General features: G+C 39.1%; 1 protein-coding gene across 4 annotated transcripts in view; it reads right to left on the reverse strand.

Moving 5' to 3' along the window:
• Nucleotides 1–3,895: 3,895 nt before the first annotated feature.
• The window catches only part of cul2 (cullin 2), a 76,558-nt gene continuing 56,781 nt past the window's right edge, over nucleotides 3,896–23,672 (reverse strand). For all 4 annotated transcript variants that reach the window (XM_072576121.1, XM_072576119.1, XM_072576120.1 and 1 more), the window contains 10 exons: nucleotides 23,074–23,133; nucleotides 21,730–21,858; nucleotides 21,404–21,490; nucleotides 20,260–20,415; nucleotides 16,537–16,614; nucleotides 15,628–15,694; nucleotides 13,481–13,683; nucleotides 10,403–10,504; nucleotides 6,597–6,713; nucleotides 3,896–4,595 (listed from right to left, as the gene is read on the reverse strand). In XM_072576121.1, the coding sequence (XP_072432222.1) occupies nucleotides 4,464–4,595; nucleotides 6,597–6,713; nucleotides 10,403–10,504; nucleotides 13,481–13,683; nucleotides 15,628–15,694; nucleotides 16,537–16,614; nucleotides 20,260–20,415; nucleotides 21,404–21,490; nucleotides 21,730–21,858; nucleotides 23,074–23,133 (1,131 nt within the window). In that variant the 3' untranslated portion in view covers nucleotides 3,896–4,463. The remainder of the gene's footprint in view (nucleotides 4,596–6,596; nucleotides 6,714–10,402; nucleotides 10,505–13,480; nucleotides 13,684–15,627; nucleotides 15,695–16,536; nucleotides 16,615–20,259; nucleotides 20,416–21,403; nucleotides 21,491–21,729; nucleotides 21,859–23,073; nucleotides 23,134–23,672) is intronic.

Genomic DNA, 23,672 nt, shown 5'->3' on the forward strand with positions numbered 1-23,672 from the left:
GCTTGGGAGCCTCCTGTGAAGCGCTTCTGTGCTGTTTATAGTGGCCTGTCTCTGCCGCTTCCGGTTGTCAGTTCGAGCTGTCCGCTGTAGTGGCCGGTATATTGGGTCCAGGTCGATGTGTTTGTTGATAGAGTCTGTGGATGAGTGCCATGCCTCTAGGAATTTCCTGACTGGTCTCTGTTTGGCTTGCCCTATAATGGTAGTGTTGTCCCAGTCGAATTCATGTTGCTTGTCATAAGAAATCTGTTGCAATTTTCAACTCAGCTGAAATGTCATTCTCATGTTGGAGGAGAGGGAGTGTGTGTGGGCTGGAGGAGGGCACGTTGTTCAGTAATTTTAAATACAAGCATCTCCAAATAATATAGTATTATAATAACCAATCCATTTAATTGTTAAAGTGTGATGGATACTCAAATAAAATAGTAGTTTGAACTCTCACATTCTTTCATCTCTCTGAGTAAAACAAATACACAAGTTGGTTAGCTTTACAAAATCCATGCATTTGAAATACCCAATGGATAAAAATATCATTTTGCTTTGTATCATTTAATTTTTTAGGAGATTCCAAAATGCTTCACAGTGAAGGAAATAACTCCTAAAATTTGGGCACTTGCAAAAAATACCAAATTATCTAGTACAAAAAGTCTTATGGCATATAACTGCAAACTTTTAATGAAGAAAGACAAAGAAATCAGACCTCACTCTCCCCTTCAACTGAAACTGTGAATGTAAAGTTTTCTTTATCAAAATAATGACATTTGCTTGGATGAAACATGAAAATTAACATTTCAGAAAATGAAAGAATACTAAATCATTTAGGTACTTTTTTTTAAAGGCCACAGCAGACCAGTTTATTTTTAGTTGCAATCACTTTCACTTCGCAGTTCTGAAATACAATCCTTTAGATGTTGCAGTCCAGTTAATAACTACCCTGAATATGGACATCCTGTCATATATTTGTGGCATTGAGTTGGTAAGGATTAGTTCTGGATGTCACTCAGATTGTTGAAATTTAGATTATTGTTCAGTTTTCTCTCCCTGTTTGTTGGTGGTGTAAGGTCCCATTGGTACCACCAGTCCTCTGGTAGCTCACAGGTGTTCTTCACTGTCAAGTGGACTCTGCCAGATTATTCAACTGCGGAGAGCAAAACTGATCATATTTTCATTCTCTATTTGTACACGTTCACAAATGTTCTCCTGATGACAATCACTGCCGATACCCGCCCCTCCAACCTTTCCTTGACCCATGAAAAGTGAAACCAGTTAGAAACTGTCCAAACTACTGTTTCAGAATGCGACTAAATGAAAACAAACCAAGAACTCAGTCGGAGATATTTTAACCGGATTAAGTTGGTGGTGCATTGGGCAATGTGTTTACTTACTACAATAAGAAATATGGTTTAGTCAGTTCAAAGACCTCTCCAATTTCAATTTTGAAACAATAACTTTCAAAGTCAACACGCCACAGAGAGGCAACACCCTCACATTTCCAAACTCAAAAACATCCATCTCAAGGGAGAGTTGTTCCTGCTTCCTAAAATTGCTGACAATCTTGAATAGGGAACCTTTATCTTTGGTGTAAGTATCTCATACAATATTAATGTAAGAAAATGGTTTTGGGAAGGTATGGAAGAACAGATACTCTAAATCATCTAATTATAAAAAAACTAATCATCAAATTGATTCCAAAATGCAAATTCACTGAAACTGTTAGTTTAACATGGCATCAATTGTAGCTGTCAATGAATACATTCTAATCATTGTTGTAATCAATTAAGTTTCGCCTTCTCTGAACGATTCCCCTAACTTGGAAGTTAAATCCCGTTCACCGCTTCACTTTTGTGTTTTGCTGGTTGTAGACTGTTAAAATATTGTGGGCTAAAACTATTACAGAGCTCAAATAAGTCCCTCCTCAATGGGCAGAGCAAATGAATCCAGTTATTTTGACAGACCTTTTATATCACAGAGATGCCGCAGTACCTTTATATAACTGATGAGTTTCCTCTTGTGCCAACACATATAGAAATCAGAATTTGAAGAGTTTTTCTCTCATCAACTCCAACCCTCTCACCAGCAATGAAATGGTATTTACTTAGTTTATATATTTGACTGATCCCATAAAATGGAAGTAACAAATCTTATAGAAAACAACAAAGATCACTTTATATTTTGTTCAATCTGCACCATGTGAGAAAAGGACTTGAACGAAAGCCTACAATCAGGAGAATTACATTGTATTGGAAATGACAGTCAGAAAGATGACACTTTTTTTACAAAGAATGTAGATATGCAAACATCATGTTGCTACACAAGCACAACAATTTAATTCCTGAGACAGTTCTCAGTCTATATTCAGGATGCCAATACAGCATCACAGAATAAAATAAATTCAAAGCTGTTGGGGTGGACTAAAACAACAACCAGGGGATCAGTTTTAACTGGGGAAGGGCGTTGTGTGGTAGGGAAACCTCCCTTGGGAAGCTAAGCATAAAGTTCCAGTTTAATTTGAGTAATTGGCAGGAATGATGCCAGGATGGAGTAAGGGAATTGACTCCTACCTAAAAGTAGAACAATGATGAGGGTAGTAACTTGCATCAGTGCTAGCAAGCACAGGCAGGACCAGAGATAAGGGGCCCAAGGGCCTTTTGCCCAAACTGATAGGAACGCTCTTGTCTATTCTGCACAAAAATTACTTTTGGAAAGTTATTGTGGCCTCTTCTGGCTGCTCCAGGGTGTAGTTTGTTGGATACGTCAAGCTGCAACACTCTCATGCAAAATATGCACTTTATTTTGCAAAGTAGATGGCTCTCCTGTGCTTACTCTCCAGTAATTTATGATGGAGTTGGGGATGGTAGGCAGATAGTGGATGTCAGTCGATGCAGCAAGAGCGTGCTACGCAGATGAGCTTTCCCAAATTAACAAAGAAAAGACAAAATGTTCTAATTACATTCAGAATTTAAAACTGCATTTGCAACAGAAGTTTTTTCAGAGGGCAAGAACAGCCACACTCAAACTGTAATAAAACAGTTTTATTCCTCACTATTCCAGCTGCACTTGGCTCCTGATAATACAAAGGGCACACCAAACAGTTTTTAAAAAGTTTTAAAGAGATTGCTGACACTATTGGTAATAAAAGATAGCCAATTCTCTTTTAAGAAAAACTCAGTCAGTCCCATGCAGGGTTGAAGTCTGGAAAACCTCAAAGACACCAGTCAATTTACAAACTAGTCATCTGACCTCATTCAATCAAATAAGTTCAATTAAAAAAACTTCATGCAAAGTCCCTGATTTAGCAAGTGGCAGATTCATCTTTTGTTAGATGTTAACAATAGGTATCTGTAAGTTAATTAGATATGTTTACCTGGACAGATTGTATTTTAGATGTTTGGTGTGGTTAAATATGATAGATCAGAACTGTTGTAATGGGATCATTTTTGTGGACCTTTACATATAACAGCTCAGCAAGTGTGAAATTGCATAGTGATGGCTACCCAGCTCAACGAGTTCTTTAGTCTCAATTGTAATATCCAATGGGTGATGGCTGGTGGGGCCAGTCACTTTCCCCACTGGAAGGAAGTGGGAGAGGGAAAGGTTGATCTAGACTGGAAGCAGCAGAGACAACCTCCTCTTTGTCCTGGCTGCTCTGAGCCACGAATTCTCCAGCATCAATTGCTTCATATAATTTTTTAAAATGCATTTAATAGATTCGCTTTGTTGCACATGGAGTTGATTCGGGCCAAGACTATGAAATTATTATGAAAGACATCTTCACCAGACAAAAAGGCAATCACCTGCCCAAAAAAAACACCCGGCAGCACTCAGGCTGAATAATTAAGGCTTTGGAGGGCTTATGACAATCATCAATGCACACGAGAAACACTGAAAGAAATCAATCTGAAAAAAATCCCTTTAATGGAAGTGCAAACTGGTATAGACATTCCTCATGATGTTCCTGCAGAGACAGTTCAGGGAAACTGCATTTTTGATACACATAGATCGGTTCATCTGGGCAATCTGCAGAGAACACTGATGTAATGGTCTAGTTCACTGAAACCTACATATATACCTCAGGTAGTATACAGGCTTTATTTTGTGAAGGAACACGTGCCATATTTGTTATCTGCAGTCCTGGATGAAAACTTTACAGTGTAAACACAATTATTTTATCGCCATGTTACAGTGTTTAGTTTTAAATTATGTTTTAAAATATATCAACTGCACCTGTGAGATAAACATGGCACCAAAGCACTCCCCCTTACAGCAATGTCACGGTGACAAGTTGGGATATCTATAGGCATTGACACTTGCAATGTGGCACTGTAAACAGCAGAGAAAGGGCTGCCAGGTAATGGACTGAAGAACCTGGTGGAGGCACAGCTCTGCTTCATCTCACAGGTATACATCAGTGACACAGCAGGTCTCTGCACCCATACTCAGACAAAGCCAAACACCAACAGCTTGTATCATGCTACATAACTGTACTCGTCTGCTGAGGTCTGGCTACGCTCAATATATTGTTTGTCAATGAGGACTTCAATGCACTTCTTGATCATGCTGATACTAGGGTTGAACCTTGCTCTTGATTGGCTGATTACCTGTTAAGAAGAGAACAAATGTTAGGAAGTCTTTATGAAAAATAATCCCTCTGAAGAGATCACAGAGAGGAAAATTTGAGAAGAAAATGCTGACTATGAACAATAAGTCAATTAATTTCTGAATAAAAAAGTTTTTTTTGCATTAAAATGGTGATCTTCATTTCTGTTTTTACACTGACTGGCTGACTGTCTGTTTCTATTACCTTCTAATTTTTACCTTTGCTTCAGATTTATCCCTCTCGAGATTAATTTCTGAAGGAAAAATATTGAATTTTATCTTGTGCCTTTCATGATCACTGCTGCCTCACAGCGCCAGGGACCTGGGTTCAATTCCCACCTCGAGTAACTGTCTGTGTGGAGTTTGCACATTCTCCCTGTGTCTGTGGGGGTTTCCTCCGGGTGCTCTGGTTTCCTCCCACAGTCCAAAGGTGTGCAGGTTAGGTGAATTGACCATGCTAAATTGCCCATAGTGTTAGGTAGATTAGTCAAGGGTAAATGTAGGGGAATGGTTGGATGGATTGCTCTTCGGAGGGTCGGTGTGGACTTGTTGGGCCAAAGGGCCAGTTTCCACATTGTAGGGAATTGAATCTAAAATCTAATCTCAACCTCAGGACATCATAACCAAAGATATTATTTTGTAGATTCTGAGGAAGGGTCACTGGATCCGAAACGTTAACTCTGATTTCTCCTCATAGATGTTGCTCGACCCGCTGAGCTTTTCCAGCAACTTCTATTTTTGTTTTACAGTATCTGCAGTTCTTTCAGTTTTTATTTTGTAGTGTGGTTTCTGTTTTAACGTTGTGAATTATAACAGCCAACATGTACAATGCATGATCCCACAAACAGGAAAGAGATTATGGCACTAGTTTTGTTTTTAAAACTTTGCTAAATCAGGGCTTTAGCTATTTACATGATCAACACAATGTGACTTGGAATGAGAGGAAACAAGTGTGTGGCTGTAATTCTCAGACTCAGTTGGTCCATCGGGCCCACGGCCCAACACTTGTTGCCAGGGGCTTGCTAACCTTAGGAAAACAAAAACTAATGAGTTAACTGCAGCTGTATTGCACACCTCCCCAATACAAGTTAAGCGTGTCACTAATAAGGGTTAAAATTGGTCTTACTTCCCAGATATTTGGCATCAAAAGAATACGCGCAGAAGGAAATTGTGAACAGAGTGTGTAACTAATTCACAATTAGTTTCCTTTCAGGAAGAACATGAACATTAGTGAAAACACATGCTGAACAAAATTACGATCTCTATGAAAATTAGGCTAGACTCTTCATGAAGTGTGTAACTGTGCATCTATTATGCAGAGAATGCACCAGGAATTAAAATCAAGGAACTAGCGATTATCTTGGGAGGAATACTATATTTTACGAGTTGAAAAACACAAATTGATGGCACAAAGGTCAGAATTGATGATCATCATTCGTCAGAATCTATCCATCACAGCTAATCAGAAACTACATGGATTTGCTTTCTGTTTACCTGACAGGAGTACTGGAGTCTGACAGGGTTTCTGTTGAAAATGTTTTTGGGTGGGCATGTCAATTTATTAACCCAAGGTATAGAATGTCAGTGCCCTGGAATGGAACACTTGTCCTACTTTTTCAGCCAGTTCTTAAGCACTGCTTGGTGGATTTATAGCAGTTTAGATAACGATTTAAGTGACTTTATTCAGTCTCACAAATATGCTTTGATTCCAAATGAATCAACTACTTTCAAGCTGTGCTTACCTGGAACACATATGGATCTGCTTAAATTAATTTGACATGAGCTTTTAAGAGCTGGCAGAGAAAGAGGAGACTTCCACCCGATTAGGTCAGTCTACATTTAAATCTGGGTGCCAGAAGTGAAAGACACTGTTCTTATCCATTTATATGGCCCTGAGCAACAACACATTTCCACTTAGAGATCAAATATCTTCAATTTGTTTTATGCATTGAACAAATTTCATATTTTTGCTAACATTTTGGTTACCCAAAAAGAAACATTACCTCTTGAATAAGTGCATTGTGTCGCAGCACTTTACGTGCTTTCATGATGCGGACTATAGCAGCCTGCAGATACATTTTCCTGTCCTCATCGACTGCACTTCTAGTTTGTTCCATCTCCTGAAGGCAATAAAGCAAGAACTAGAAACTTAACATGACTGCTTCATCAGATCTCTGTGATGAGTTGAGTACTTTCAATATGCATTTAACAGGTATAAATGATTAATTTTAAAATAATGCATTTCTTAATCTCGTCATCAAATCAAAATCAGAAAAGCTACTAAAAGTAACTTATATTTTGTAAGTAGAATCACAGATTTATTATCGCTCAGAAGGAGGCCATTGAGCCTGCTTGGGTCTTTAAACATGTGTCATTAGTGAGTACCAACCTCCCACTTTTTTCTCATACCCTTGCATATTATTTTCATCCAAACAATCATCCAATGTTGTCTTGAATGCCTGAACTGAATCTGTTCCACTACACTACGAAGACACTACATTCCATATCCTAACCATGGCCAGGTGGAAGAAAAGTCTTCACTTCACCCTTGTTCCTTTTGCATTTCACTTTAAATCATAGAGTCATAGAGATATACAGCATGGAAACAGGCCCTTCGGTCCAACCTGTCCATGCCGACCAGATATCCCAACCCAATCTAGCCCCGCCTGTCAGCACCAAGGTATTTTAAATCTATGCTCTCTGGTTTTTGTTCCTTTTCGAAGCAGGAACACTTGCTCTCACTTTTCTCTATCCAGCCTGTTCAAGATTTTGAAAATCTCTATCAGATCTACTCTTAGCCATCTTTCCAAAAAGAACCGTCTCAGCGTCTTCAATCTATCCTCATAACCTGAAGTTCCTCATCCCTGGAGCCATTCTTGTAAATCACTTCTACACTGTCTCTCCAATGTATTCACTTCTTGCCTCTAATGTTGCACCCAGAACTGTACACCATACTTCAACTGAGATCTAACATGTGTCTTTTACTTCAGCTCAATTGACCAGTTTTTTTTTAACCTCTATACATAACAATTAGAGAATAAGTGAATACTTTTCTGCCTCTGATCACTATTCAGTGCCAAATACTGCCTGTTCTCAGTCCATAAAACTGGTCCATAATGTTCAGATTTTTCATCACAATTTTTGCGGTTAACAAAATGAATTCCTAATAATGTTATATGCTCATCAGTTAAATTAGATATATCAGGCCGAGTTTATATTGAATGCCACTTCACTGCAAAGTAATGAAGCCAGCAACCTTCTCTGTGTTTTCTGTTTATCTCCTGAGCTTTTGCAACCTATACATGTTTCTGGAGATGCCCATTCTCACTAACTGAGGAGCCAACAAACAGGCTGCTGTGGATTGGAAATATGCAATGTGACAATCTCATCTAAAAAAGGAGATAGGCCAAAATGGGAAACTACAGACAAGTTAGTTTGACTTCTGTAGTGGGAAAAGTTTTGGGAGTCAATCATAAAGGAGGAGATAACTGAACACTTAGAAAAACAAAGCTAAATTCACCAGTGTTAGCATGGTTTCACGAAGGCCAAATCAGGCTGGGCAAATGTGCTGGAGTTCTTTGAGGATGTAACCAGCAAGGTGCATAATGGGGATCCAGTGGGTAGGGTGTATCTGGACAGAAGGCATGTGACAAGGTGCTGCGTAACCAACTGATCCAGAAGGATAGGGGGTTAGGGGTAGAGTATTGGCTTGGACAAAGAATTTGCTGACTGACAGAAAGTAGAAGGTTGAGATAAATGGGTCCTTATCTGGATGGTGTACTCGTGGAGTGCTGCAGGGATCAGTTCTTGGACCTCAACTATTAGAAATTATCTCAAGCAGGGACAGAACGTAACACAGCAAAATAGATGGGAAAGGAGGCTGTGATGAGGAAGAGTTTACAGGTGTAAACTGAAAGAACTGCGATTGCTGTACCACAATCAAGCCCCTGTCTGTATCAACGATGCTGAGGTGGAGTTGGTTGAAGAGTAAATATCACCAACAATCTATCTTGGTCCAACCACATTGATGCCACAGTGAAGAAAGCACACCAACACCTGTAAGCCCCCAGAAGGCTAAGGAAATTCAACACTAACTCTTACCAATTTTTATAGATGCACCATAGAGTGTGTCCAGATGCACCACAGCTTGGTATAGCAACTGCTCTGCTCAAGACCACAAGAAAGTACAGAATTGTAAACACAGCCCAGTCCATCACCCAAACTAGCCTTCCTTCCACTGACCACCGCTCACACTTCCTGCAGCCTTGGGAAAGCAGCCAACATCATCAAACAGCCCTTCCACCCTGGTTCTACTCTCTCCCACAGGGTGGCACAGTGGCTAGCACCGCTGCCTCATAGTGCCAGGGACCATGGTTTGATTCCACCCTCAGGCAACTGGGTGTGTGGACTTTGCACATTCTGTGCAGGTTTCCTTTGCGTACTCCAGTTTCCTCCCACAGTTCAAAGATGTGCAGGCTAAGTGGATTAGCCACGAGAAATGGGGTTACAAGGATAGGGCAGGGGCTAGGTCTGGGTGGGCTGCTTTTTGGAGGGCTGGTGTGGACTCAATGGTCTGCGTCCACACTGGGTAGAGATTCTATGATTCTGTGATTACACCCTCTTCTATCAGAAGATACAAATGTTTGAAAACATGTAGCAACAGATTCAAGAACAGCTTCTACCCAGATGTTATCAGGCTTATGAATGGACCTCGCATATATTAATGTTGAACTTTCTCTACAGCTGTAACACTATATTTTGTATTCTGTTGTATTACCACAATGTACTTATGCCAGGTATCATTTGTCTGGTTAACAGGCAAAACAATATTTTTCACTGTATCTCAGTACATGTGACAAAAATAAATCATACTAAATCAAATTAATAACAAGGGAGCATAATTTCAAGTTGAAGGGCAGGAGGTTTGGCGGGGATGTGAGGAAATTCTTTTTCACCCAGAGTATATTGGAAACCTGGAATCATTGATGGGAGGGCAGGAGAGGCAGGAAACCTTAACATTTAAAACGTACATGGATGAACACTTGAAAAGTCTGAACACTCCAGGCTATGGGCTAAATGCTGGAAAGTGGGATGAATGCAGGCCTGTTGGCACAGTCTTGTCTGCTGAATTAGTCTATGATTTTGGTGGAAAGATTGTGGAAAGGTACTATTAAATAAATGGTAAGTTTTAAAGGTTGAGGAACAGAGATGTACATACAAAAACTTTGAATGTGCTAGGATAAATTGAGAGGCTTTCGAAAATAAATTATATGAAATTGTCAGTTTTATTCACGCAAAGAATATTAAAATAAATAAATTATGCTCAAACTCATAAGTTACTGGCTCGGCCACCGCTATTATTCAATTTAGGTCACCTCATTTTTCCCTCATAATTCCTACAGTTTTGAGTGAGTAAATTAGGAAAAACTGTTTCCAGTGGCAGAGAGCTCAATAATCAGAGGGCACATATTTAAGATTTAAGTCTAGCAAAGAAACATTTTAATTTTATGCAGCAGGTTGTTCTGATGTGGTTAGAAAGTCTGGAAGTTTAGTGGAAGCAGATTCATAGCAACTTTTGAGAAAGGAACGAAATACATACTTGGAAGAAAATAATTTTATTACATAGCTAACCATTTAGCACAGGCATGAGAGGTTGAATGGCATACTGTGTTACACTACACTTTGAAATAACCTTTAAGATTAAATATAACTAAAGTGACGATGTAACATTGTATTTTTTCATAATTTGTTCAAAGCAGATAATAACTTCTTTTATAAAGATGATCATCCAATAAAATAAATCGCTTACCTGCGGTGTATCTTTCTGCATGGAAGTTGTAATTTTAAATTTTGTTCTTTTACTGCTGAAACCCATATTTAAAGAGAAAACTGAATCCAAGTCAACATCTTCCTGCAGTGAGGAAAACACAAGCACAATTATGACTTTATAAAGCAATGGACAACCTGCGCACAATGTCTTTTTATCCTTATTTGCAATAGTTAGAGCAACACGGTGGCTCAGTGGTTAGCACTGTTGCCTCACAGCACCAGAGTCCCAGGTTCGCTTCCAGCCTTGGGCGACTGTCTGTGTGGAGTTTGCATATTCCCCTCATGTCTGCGTGGGTTTCCTCTGGGTGCTCTGGTTTCCTCCCACAGTCACAAAGATGTGCAGGTCAGGTGAATTGGCCATGCTGAACTGCCCATAGTACGAAGTGCATGAGTCCAAGGGAAATGGGTCTGGGTGGGCTACTCTTCAGAGGGTCAGTATGGACTGGTTGGGCTGAAGGGCCTGTTTCCACACTGTAGGGAATCTAATCTAATCGGGGCGGCATGGTGGTTCAGTGGTTAGCACTGCTGCCTCACAGCACCAGGGTCCCAGGTTCGATTCCAGCCTTGGGTGACCGTCTGTGTGGAGTTTGTATGTTCTCCCTGTGTCTGCGTGGGTTTCCTCCGGCTGCTCCGGTTTCCTCCCACAGTCCAAAGATGTGCAGGTCAGGTGGATTGGCCATGCTAAATTGCCCATAGTGTTAGGTGCATTAGTCAGAGGGAATTGGGTCTGGGTGGGTGACTCTTTGGAGGGTCGGTGTGGACTGGTTGGGCCGAAGGGCCTGTTTCCACACTGTGGGGAATCTAATCTAATCTAAAAAAAAATTAAACATTTCCTCTTACTTGTTCTTGAAACATAGGAAGTGGGGCCAAATGGCCTACTCCTGCCCATTGTGCCTACACAGTCATTCAACATGATTGTGGGCTGATCCTTCATCTTAATGTCATACTCCTGCTCTCTCCCAGTATTCAGCGACTTGACCTTCAGAGTCTTCTGTGGTGGAGAATTCCACATGTTTCTTCATCCTTTCTCCTCATCTCTGTCTAAAATGGCCTACTCTAAATTCTGAGACCATGACTACTTGCTCTGGATTCTCCCTGCATCGAGTCTGTCTAGCTCGATCAGAATTGAATATTTAAATAAGATTCCCCTCCTTGTTTTTCTAAACTCAGTGAACTCAGTCAACCTAATCCCTCCTTGTATGAGAAACCTTCCATATCAGGAATCAGGCTGCTGGACCTTAGGCAAAGCCTCCTATAGCTACTTTGCTCTTGTATTCAAACCCTCGTGCAATGAAGGCCAATGTACTGCTTGCCATCTAACTGTCTGCTGTATCTCAATGCTTGCTTTCAGTGACCAACATACAAGAGCACCCAGGTTCCTTTATATATCAACAGTTTCAAATCTATCATCATTTAAATAATACTTGGCCATTCCATTTTTCCAGAGTTACTAGAAAATAATCTGTTGTCCTGGTGGCTCACCTAAGTTTGCGAGTTTTGATAAGATTTGTACCTCAGGTTGAGGTTCTGGATGTAAGTTTGCTCGTGGAGCTGGAAGGTTTATTTTCAGATGTTTTGTCACCATACTAGGTAACATCATCAGTGAACGTCCTGGTGAAGCACAGGTGTTAGTGACCCGCTTTCTATTGATGTGCTTAGGTTTCCTTGGTTTGGTGATGTCATTTCCTGTGCTTTTTCTCAGAGGATAGTAAGTGGGGTCCAAGTCAATGCGTTTGTTGATGGAGTTCCAGTTGGGATGCCATGCTTCGAGGAATTTATGTGCATGTCTCTGCTTGGCTTGTCCTAGGATGGATATGTTATCCCAGTCGAAGTGGTGTCCTTCCTCATCTGTATGTAAGGATACTAGTGAGAGTAGGTCATGTCTTTTTGTGGCTAGTTGATGTTCATGTAACCTGGTGGCTAGTTTTCTGCCTGTTTGTCCAACCAAGGTAGTGTTGGTTACAGTTCTTGGAAGATATTTCGTAAATGACATTAGTTTTGCTTGTTGTTTTGTATAGGGTCTTTCAAGTTCATTAGCTGCTGTTTTAGTGGTGGGTGGGTGTTGTGTGCTACCATGATGTCAAGAGGTCTGAGTAGTCTGGCAGTCATTTCCGAGATGTCTTTGATTTGGAGTGTGTGGCTAGAGTTTCTGGGCGCGTCTTGTCTGCTTGTTTGGGTTTGTTGCTGAGAAATCGGTGGATTGTATTCATTGGGTACCCGTTCTTTTTGAATACATGGGATAGGTAATTTTCCTCTGCTCTTCGTAGTTCCTCTGTGCTGCTGTGGTGGCTTGTTGAAGTAACAAACAGCAGAAAACTAGCCACCAGGTTACATGAACACCAACCAGTCACAAAAAGACATGGCCCTCTCTCACTAGTATCCTCACATACAGATGAGAAAGGACACCACTTCAACTGGGACAACATATCCATCCTAGGATAAGCCAAACAAAGACACGCACGAGAATTCCTAGAAGCATGACATTCCAACTGGAACTCTATCAATAAACACATTGACTTGGACGCCATTTACCATCCTTTGAGAAAAAGAACAGGAAATAGCATAACTACAAGAAATAACATCACCAACTCAAGTATACCTAAATACATCAATAGAAAGTGGTTCACTAACACCAGTGCATCACCGGAGGCTCACTGAACGGAAACCTTGGATACGTTGCCATGCCAGCCTCCCTCGTCCAGAGGAACTGAGGAAACGGGATGTTTTCCCAACAAAACCTTATAAGAATCAGTTGACTCAGTACGACTCCATATCAAACTTAAGACTTTCCTCATCTGTGCTTTACCCATCACAAGAAGCTGAAATATTCATTCCAACTGTATAAAGCATTTATTTCCATTAATCTGAGACTTTCTCTAAATTGATTTAGAAAGTGAACAACTATGCCAAAAATTAAATGTTGCTAAGTATTTCCAGCATTTCAAACCCATCAAAACAAGTAGTTATACATTAATTCCTTCAAATCAGTATTTAAACAAGAAAGAATAATAAACTATATCGAATTTAGGTGTTATCACCATTTCATCAACATACTTGCCTTGTTTGAATCATGGTTGATCATTTTTACATCAAGTAAGGATTTAATGGTTTTGGTAAGTTCTTTTTCATTCATTTGTGTGCTGTCTTGTAGCTCCTTGTAAGTGACTATTTCACTGTTGTTAAATGCCAGCAGCACAGCCATTTGGTATGTCGTAACCATAGCTACATAAGGCTTGGATAAGTAGTTCATTTTTACTTCACCTTTTTCCAGACAAAAGAACAAAAACCACATAAGAGAAAACAAATAGATGCAAAATTAGTTCCAAAAGTTTTCATATTCTGAGAAACAGTTGTCCTAAAATCCAAAGCCTTCTGAATAGTCAAATTAAAACATAAAGCTGTGAAGCGTTCACAGTAATCAAACTAAACAGCAAAGAAGAAACCAGATATTTAGTTCTTTCTGCCAAGGATCTCCAATTCCTTTTTGAATAGGCCAAATATAACAACCCAATAGAGTGACCAGGAGGCAATTCCATACATTCACCTTCTTTAAAAATTAAAATTGATGAGGGAGCCCAATTGACCCATTTATCTGATCCATCCATAGAAATGACTTGGATTGCCCAACCTCAACATTTTCTGGATTAGAGCTGTCCTGGAAAAGCACAGAGTGCCTGCAGGTGGAGGCACCCTGCAGGCTCTCTGCCTCTATTCCTGATGAAGAGCTTTTGCCCAAAACGTCAATTTTCCTGCTCCTCAGATGCTGCCTGAACTGCTGTGCTTTTCCAGCACCACTCTAATCTAGAATCTGGTTTTCAGCATCCGCAGTCCTTGCTTTTACCAACCTCAACATTTAACTGTTTCTAAAATGATTAGTTCATGTCTCACAGTACCACACGAAAGACCATTCCCGGCATTCCTGCGATAAGGCCTGTATTTGATTTTTACCAGTTTGTGCAACACCTTTTTTAAAAGAAAAGTCAGTTCACCATTCCTCTGAGATTGCAGACTTATCCACTTGTTGAAAACAGCTTATTAAAACCTATCATTTGCCAATTTTATCTACAACCCAACAAACCAATAAGATTGTCCCTGAGGCCCTCTTCTCTCTAATGTACACGTCCAGTAGCCAATCTAAATTTTATTATTTCCCACTCTGCCCATGGTGAACACAACTGGGCTGGACCGGTTTTCATACAGTCTCATAGACACTACCTGAGACTTGTGGTCTGTTCTATTAATTATTAGAAATTTGGAAAGTCGAGAATTAACAGGAAAAAGATATTGTCTCTGACATTACAAATGTCCAACATGCCTTTAGTTATGGGACATGTTGAAGAACATGATGGGAACTGGGTGACTTAAACTGAAAATTAATTTGTTAAAACCTCACATTCTCATGCACAGTTAAGACAATGACCAGGAATATCCTTTTCTTCCAAACCATAACATTAGAAGGAATTTTTCAACTTTGGATATTTTTCAACAAGAACAGAAAATTTTGGAAATAACCAGCAGGTCAGGAAGCATCTCTGGAGAGAAACTGAGTCAATATTTCAGGTTGATGGTCTTTCAATGAGACACTGCTTCCGTTTCTCTTTCCACAGATGATGCCATCAACTGCTGCGTATTTTGGTAAGTTTCTACTTTATACAGCAGCCACAATTACTAACTTCTGTTTTCCTTTTAGATTTCCAGCCTCTCCAACATTTTGTTTTTAGGTTTTATACATAAAACCTCAATGAGTATAAGGACAAGATTCACCACTGAATATGTGTGCCATTAATAAGGAAAAAAAGAAGATATATTGGGAAAAAGTGAGAATTAAATTGCAACTTTGCAATTTTGTATGAAATATAGCCTTCCCAAAATTTTCTTTAACTCTTCTAATGCCAACGAATCAAATGCCCTAATGTAACTGATGAGTAACTTGTACACAAATAGCAAGGGGACACAAATGTGCAAGGTCTGCTTCAATTGTGATCAATGCAAATCTATCAGAACTGAAAAGGACACGTCTATAAACTGTAAAACAAAAGTCCTGAGACATTCATAAATATCTTCTTTTCTGATAAGAGGAGAACAGGGAGAGGTTTATTAAAAAACAACAGCATAAAATGCTAGAGAAACTCAGCAAATCTGGCAGGATCTGTGGAGGGAGACATGTTTATGAAGATACTGATGTATTCTGATTTGTGACCTTACCTGTACATAGATAGTGCAGCCAAGTAAGTTTCCTACCACTGAAATGCTGGTTGTAAAACAGTTCAAACTGCAAAAGAAAATATGATTACATCAGACAATATTCTAAAACTTTGCTTTGATTACATTTTTAGAAAAATCTGTACTGATGTTGATGAAAACTTGAAGATGACTATTAATTTAAATAAAAAACCCAGAAGAAATATATTTTTAAGTGGGGAAGGAAAGCCTATCCCTTCTGTTTTGAAATCAAGTTCTGCAACATTAGGTGCATACAGGTCAAAAACTTGCCCGACTAATGTCTGACATATTTTGACTTTTTTGCTTTTTACTTCCTCAAAAAACAGTAATAAATTCGTTAAAACAATTTTCGTTTCACAAAATCACTGTGCCTAATTACATCAAGATTTTCTAACTGCAGTGCTATAGCGTCTTTAATAATTCCAGCAGTTTCCCGATGACAGATGTTAGCTAACTGGCTGAAGTTGCTTGCTTTCTGTCTTACTCCTGTATTGAATACAGCAAAATTAAGCAAATCAGTGCTAATTGTTTAGCCAGCGACATTGCCTCAATATGTACGCCATCCACCTCTGATAGACAAGAGCTGTAACATGGTCAATGTTCAAGCTGTACTGCAGAAACTCACCAAGTTTATTTTCATAAAACTCGGCTCACCTGTGAGTTATTTAGTAGTGGCTTTAATGTCAGTTTAGCAAACTTCAAATTATTTCATACTTTAAAATGATTATAGACTTTAAAACGATTATAGCCTTCAAAATAATTACAGACTTTTAAAATGATTATAGACTTTAAACTGCACAAGCAATTGCACAGGAGATTCGTGTGGCATAGACAATGTGCCAATTTAACTCCATCCTTAAATTTCAAAGTATGCGCCACCTACTAACCTACCATCTGCACACTCTTTTCCAATTCTTGAGGAATGGCAAATGTAGATGAAGGTGCTTGAGTCAGCGGCCATGCACCAGCCTAAAATAATTAAAAGCACAAAGTAAGGTTGCACCATCAAAATCAGCAAGTAAATGTTATAATTTAGAGTTAATTTTCAGAATATTTTAAATTTCGAGTAAAAATGTACTTAAAACAGGTGACAATATTATCTCATATTAAAGATCATTTTTTTCAAAGAGGAGATATTGAATTCATCCTGTATATAGGTAAGAAGAAAGCCACCCTAATCGTAATTCACCCAACTTGCCATCACATCTCAGCTCCCATCACAGTTACTTCAAACAACTTTCTTTTATCCAATTCAGAAGTTTATTTGTGTGTAAATGACAACTTATGGCACCAATCTAATTGTGCTTTTCAACATTTTAAATCTTTGCCCCTTATTCTATAGTCAAAGATGAATTTCAATTAATTTTCAGCTTTTTCTCTTAAAAAAAATTTGTATTCTACATACACCTGAGACATCCTGTAAAATACCACCTTTTCAAAAGATAAACCTAAAGCGCTCTCGGCTTTTCTCTCAGCTCTCCTAGCACTATATCATAGTCTTACAGTTCTTTGAATTGTCTTTAGTACAAAATGCAGAAGGTTTTTCTACATTTTATACATTCGGAATCATATGGTCTGCTGCCTTTATAATTACATGTACAGCTGGAAAGCAGCTTCTCCTAATAATGAAAAAGAAAAATGATATATTTATACAGTATTTTATTAAGGTGGAATACCTCAAAACATGTCTCATAGTAACACATCCAAACAACCTTTTAGACAAGTATGAAGGAAGTTAAATAACTGATGTTCAGATGCAGAGTACCTATTCAAAGAAAATGTATCTTTTAAATAAGTTCATCAAAGATAATTTGGAACATCTCCCTTACAGTTGTAGCCACATTAACAATGCAAGAATACCCTCAGTATATTAGTCCTTATTTTTTGGCACTTCAGAAAAAGTGGCAATATTTCTGCTTTCGTTCACCTTTTACAAAATGCATTATCTGCTAATTGATGACTATACATCTCCCTAACCAAGAAACAATTTTGGTCTTTGGCTAAGTTTATTTGGAGTGTGGAGATTTCTATATCATGAGTTGGACAATCAGGATTTAATGCCTCTTTGAGGAACACCAACATGTCCAATGGACATCCTGCTCGATCAAACAGTGATTCATGTGCATTAACATGTCCACGATGGGAGGTTAAAAGAAGTTGAGGGCATCATTGCAAGTATTGGAACAAATTTATAAAAAACTGAAAGTTAATCATTTGAATTAAATTAACACCATGCCAGCTCCAAGTGAATACATTCAAGTGCAACAAAACTCTGCAGACAACAAAAGGGCAATATCTTACTTGTACTGACATAATCAATTCAAACCAACAATCCTGATTCTGGCACTTTACAAACAAAGAAACTTGGACAAACTTAGCAAATTAACTCTTCCAAATAATCATGTATTTAACAGAAGAGACATTTCAAAAAGCTTTCAAGAAATAGTATGCCATGTCACCAAATTTCTCACCTTCGCATTACAATTACAGTAATGCCTGGTTACTATACTCTCCAAGATTTTAGATACTGCACAGTGAAAATTTCTTGAAGCTTGCCATGGGAAATCATGCTTCAAAAACACACAGAAACAAGCAGCAGGAGTAGGCCATTCAATATGATCATGGCTGATCCTCTACCTTAATATCCCTATGCTATATTCCTACTTTCTCTCCACACCTCTTGTTGCCTTTAATATCTGAAAGTAAATATCAGTCTCTTTCTAGAATACCCTCAGTGACCTGGCTTCCATCACGTCTGTGGTATCAAATTCCACCCGATGACCATCCTGAGTGAAGAAATGTTTCCTCATCTTATCTCAAATGGCATTCTGTAATTCTCTGAGACCGTGACCCATTGTTCTCAAGGCCCTAACCAGGAAAAACACCCTCCCTGCATCTAAGTCTGTATAGCTCAGTTAGAATTTTGTACTTTTCAATCGTCTCATTTTTCAATTTTATAAAAATTCCAGTCAATGAATGCCCAGTCAAATGAATCTCTCCTCATATGAGAATCCTGCCATCCCCAGTATTAGCCTGGTGAAACTAGGCTGCACTTCCTTGATGACACATATATCTTGTCCTAGGTAGGGAGACCAAAACTGCATGCAATACTCCAAGTGTAGTCATAACAAAGCCCTATATAACTTAGCCAGACATCCCTATTTCTGAACTCAAATCTTTTTGCAATGAAGGCCAGCATTCCATTTGTCTACCTAACTGCTTGCTGCACCTGCCCCTTTACTTTCATTGGAAGACAAGGACATAATCCAGATCCCTTTGTATGTCTACATTTCCCAATATAGCAGCATTTAAACAATACCATGTCTTTCTGTTCTTTCACACTAAAGTGTGTAGTAACTACACATGTACCCACATGATACTGCATCTGCCATGTGTTTGCCCACACACTCAACTTGTCCACTCCGCTTTGAAGACACATGCCCACCTAGCTTTCATGTTGCCAGAAAACTAGGAAATGAGGGATTTCATTCCTTAATCCAAGTCATTTATAATTTGTGAATATCTGGGGTTCAAGCATTGAACCCTGCAGTACATCACTGCCTGTCACTGGGGAAAAGACACATTTATTCTCACTCTCTGCTTCTGGTCTCAACCAATTCACAATTCATGCCAGATCCCATGTTCTCTAATTTTACTCACTAGCTTCTAATGTCAGACCTTATCAAAACCCTTCTTGAAATCCATATATGCCACATCCACCGGTTCTCCCTCATCTCTTACACGCGTTACATCCTCAAATAAAATCCATTAGATTTTTTAGATTGGATTAGATTAGATTACTTACAGTGTGGAAACAGGCCCTTCGGTCCAACAAGTCCACACCGACCCGCCGAAGTGCAACCCACCCAGACCCATCCCCCTACATTTACCCCTTCACCTAACACCAGGGGCAATTTAGCATGGCCAATTCACCTAACCTGCACATTTCTGTGCAGCATGATTTCACTTTCATAAACCCATGCCGACTTTGCCCAATCCCATTAATGCTTTCCAAGTACTCTGTTGTCACATTTTTTGGAACAGACTCAAGCTTTCTCGCCCACCACTTATGTTAGGCAAACTGATCTGTAATTATTTTTTCTCTTCCTCCTTTTTAAATAGTGGGACTACATTTGCCATCCTCCAATCTGTAGGAACTGCTCTAGACCCTGGGGATTTACAACCCGATTATTTTCACTGGCACCTTACTTTTTTTTAACTAATACTGATTTCTTTTTAATGTTCTCCCCCTTCTCTTGGCCCTTGGCTTGCTAATACTTCTGGAAATTATGTGCCCTTTTTGTGAAGGTAGAACCAAAATAAACATTCGATTATTCTGCCATTTATTTTTTCCCTGTAATAAATACCCCACTTCTGACTGCAAAACACTCACATTTATCTTTGCACAACATTTTCTACTGACATATTTTGAAAAGCTTTTACAGTCAGTTTTTATGTTCCTTGAAAACTTACACCCAAACTCTATTTCCCTCCTCTTTAAGTTGATACATTTGAGAGTGTTTCATATGTTTTCCCTATTCAAGAAACATCACCAGAAAAGGATAAATTGAGAGTGAGTGTGCTTGATCTGAGTTAACCTGTGATCAAACCAACCTGAAGTACATAGATCTGAAAACTGATTCCAAGATCTATTACAGTATCCTGTTGCCTTAAAAAAGTGGCTGTAAATTTGTTGTTTAGGTCAGCACTGACATTCATATCAGTGTACATCCTGTGAAGCTTGCTCGTGAATTCGTAACCACAGGCTTGCTGCGTAGAAAGAGTAAAAGAGGTGTTACTTCCTCAAAGCAGTGTGCTATTACAGTCATATAGATACTTTTAAAAGATTGTTATAAAGGCATATTAGACAATCCTCTATCAGTGGATTTGCAGGCAAGGCCCTTAACTGAGGCATTAAAACTTTGAGGCCAGTGACAGGAGTTCAGAGAAAGGTTGTGACTTGACATGTGGTGGACTGAGGAGCATTCACTCAACTCAAGAGCTCTCTTGCCACATCAGGATCCTCACCTCTTCAAAGTTCTGACACCCGTGGATCCTCTCTCCATCCTAGGATGCTCCAGCAAATCCCTTAGCTCTCACAGGCCTCACCTCTCTTTTTTGCCGTGAGACCCTTTGCCCACCTGGGCCTATCTACTGCAGGACTGCAGGTCTTACAATCTGGCGACTGCTTGTAATGCCAGTCCCGCCCACTGCTGCTCAGAATACAGAGCTTACAATCAAGTGAGGGGCCGAATTCCTGTCTCCAGCCAGTTAACACCTCCTAAAACAGTTATGGGGCTGCTGTGATCGGCAGGGACATGTTCCCTGCCAACTCTTCAGGCGACAGAGTGGAAAACACTGCCATCTGAAATAAAAGACGGCCCATAAAGTCACCTTGATTGCAGTTTGAAATAATACAAGCATTCAGGACTTTATTACACTGAACCATTTCTCTCCAAAGTTAAATTAAATGATGGGACAATACCTTGTCAATATTTATGGTATAAGCTCTTGTAGAAGGTAAGCTAATGATTAACATTATAGTAGGCCCCAAAATAATTTTTCTTCATACAACTCTCTGTCAAGTTAAACTCCATTTTAAAAAAAAGTACCATTATTTGCTTTAAGTTAGCTACTGAATACTAAGCCCTTTGCATTCCCAGAACTAGATTTGAAAAGGAGAAATGAACAGCTCCCAAAGTACCTCTACTAGGATTTGAGACATACTTCAATTTATTTTTAAAGACATAGTACAAACCTTGAGCTTATTGATCATAGCTTCTTCAGAATCCATAGACATAGAAAGACCATGTATCAATCTCTTCGCCAGCATTCTGGCATAGAACTGAGGTTGGAGAAAAGGTAAATTGAAAACTTGGATTCAGAGATACCTGAACACACAATTGAGAAATTGTGAGAAATTAGATGAAAATACTTAGGAGACATATTGATCATGTGACTCTATCATGAACTATGGATTTCTAATTATTCACATATTAACTTCTCTGTAATCAAACAAGTTAAAGTTGAAGGAATGCAAAATATTGCCTAGTCCTGCCGTAATCAAACAGAACTGCTATTTACCTTTTGAAAGACATCCTTATCATCAATGTACTTGAAAACTGTGATGAAGCTGGTCAGTTTGTCCTCAACTTCATTTTCTGTCATTCCTTTTGCAGATTTCTTTAACAGATTGTCACAGTACTTAGCTAGCTGTAAGCAAAGTTATATTCAGAAACCTGTTATTTTTCTAACATCAATTATCACCAGTTTCATTTCTAATATTATATTCTGTGCACTAATTTGGTTCTATCCACACCAGTGATTTCACATGAGGTTCAAGCAAAGAAAAACAAACTCCACTCTCATCCCCATGTTTTCCCCTTCTGTTCTGACAGTAATGGTTTATTTTCCGTTTCTGTGGCTGATGTTAGTCAGTGAAAGTATATATTCATATGTGAGCCCACAGACTGAATGAATGTTAATGGTTACTGACAACCAGGGTGTAAAATGCGCAACATAACAGCCACGTACAATCCTATCTTCATCTGTGAAATAAGCAGTAATTGGAAAATCTCACTAAAAAGTGATTGTCTAATTATCCTATCCCTTCTGTGGCCTCAACTGAGGTATATGTTTAAAATTATGAGGGGGATAGATGGCGTGGATAGGAAGGATTAATTTTCCTTAGTAGAGAGATCAGTAATTATGGGGCCATAGATTTAAAGCAAATGTAGAAGAGTTAGAAGGACATTGAGGAGAAATCTTTTCAACTTGATGGAGAAAGTGATCTGAAACTATTTGAAAGGATATTCCAGGCAGAAACTCTCATCACAGTTAAAGAGTACTTGGATATGAACTTGAAGTGCCACAGCCTACAAGGCTACAGACGAAGAAATGGTAAGTGTTGTTCGGGAGGACAGCTCTTTTCACCCAACAGTGACACAACAGGCTGAATTGGCTCTTATTGGCCCATGAAATTTCACAATTCTAGGAGATCAATTCATTAAGGATTCAATGTGGTGTCTTTCTGGGGTGTGTGGTATTAAAATTGTGTTTCTGAATTATGAAAGCAGTGAGGAGGCCCAAGGGGCGTTCAGGTATAATTGACATCTCTCTTGATCTTGGGGACTGCGGAATAAACTACGTTGCATCCCATTTTGGGAGAAACAAAAACAGAAGTTGAATTATTAACAAGTCTACTTTCTCCATCGATGCTATCTGACCTGCAGAGTGTTACAGTACTTACTACTTCTGTTCAGGTTCCAGCATCTTGCGCATTTTGCCTTTGGTTTGTTTTGTGAAGTTTGATTGCAAGATAAGTCAGCATTCCAAATACTTGTCCAGAACCTTGGTTCCTGTACTTCTAAAATGCCAGTTGAGAATTGGACAAAAAATATTGTGGATATTAACATTTGCCGTACTCACCAACTCTGGAGCCTTGCAGGAAGATTTGGGTTCTCTATAGTTTACTACTGATGTTAGGGCCTACAAGAGAAAAAAACAAATTCCTCAAACAGCATTTCAACAAGTTGGCAACTCTCTAATTGATCATTGTTCTTCTCCTCAATTGTACACAATCTAGATTGACTGAGTTTCAGAAGCAGTGCAGAAAAACTCATTGGAGTTTACAAGAATGAGAGGCAACTTTATTGAAACATACTAAATTACCAGGGGACTTGACAAGGGAGATGTGAAAAGATTATTTCCCCTTGTGAAAGAGCCAAGAGCCTGAGGACATAAACTCAGAATAGGTGGTTGCCCATTTAAGTCAGAGATGAGGAGGAATTTCATCTTTCAAAGGGTAGTGCATCTGTGGATTTCTTTACCTCAGAGTTGTAGAGGCTGGACCATTAAATGTATTCAAGGCTGAGATAGATTGTAAACAGTAAAGGAATCATGGGTTAGAGAAAAGGCATGGTTTAGGATGATCATATCAGCCATAATCTCAATGAATAGTGGGGAAGACTGGAAGGGCTGTTCCTATGTCTTATGGCACGTGCTCTGCCAAACTCAAGAGGAAAGAA

This window comes from Chiloscyllium punctatum, chromosome 8 (genome assembly GCF_047496795.1).
Source record: "Chiloscyllium punctatum isolate Juve2018m chromosome 8, sChiPun1.3, whole genome shotgun sequence".
Classification (NCBI taxonomy): domain Eukaryota; kingdom Metazoa; phylum Chordata; class Chondrichthyes; order Orectolobiformes; family Hemiscylliidae; genus Chiloscyllium; species Chiloscyllium punctatum.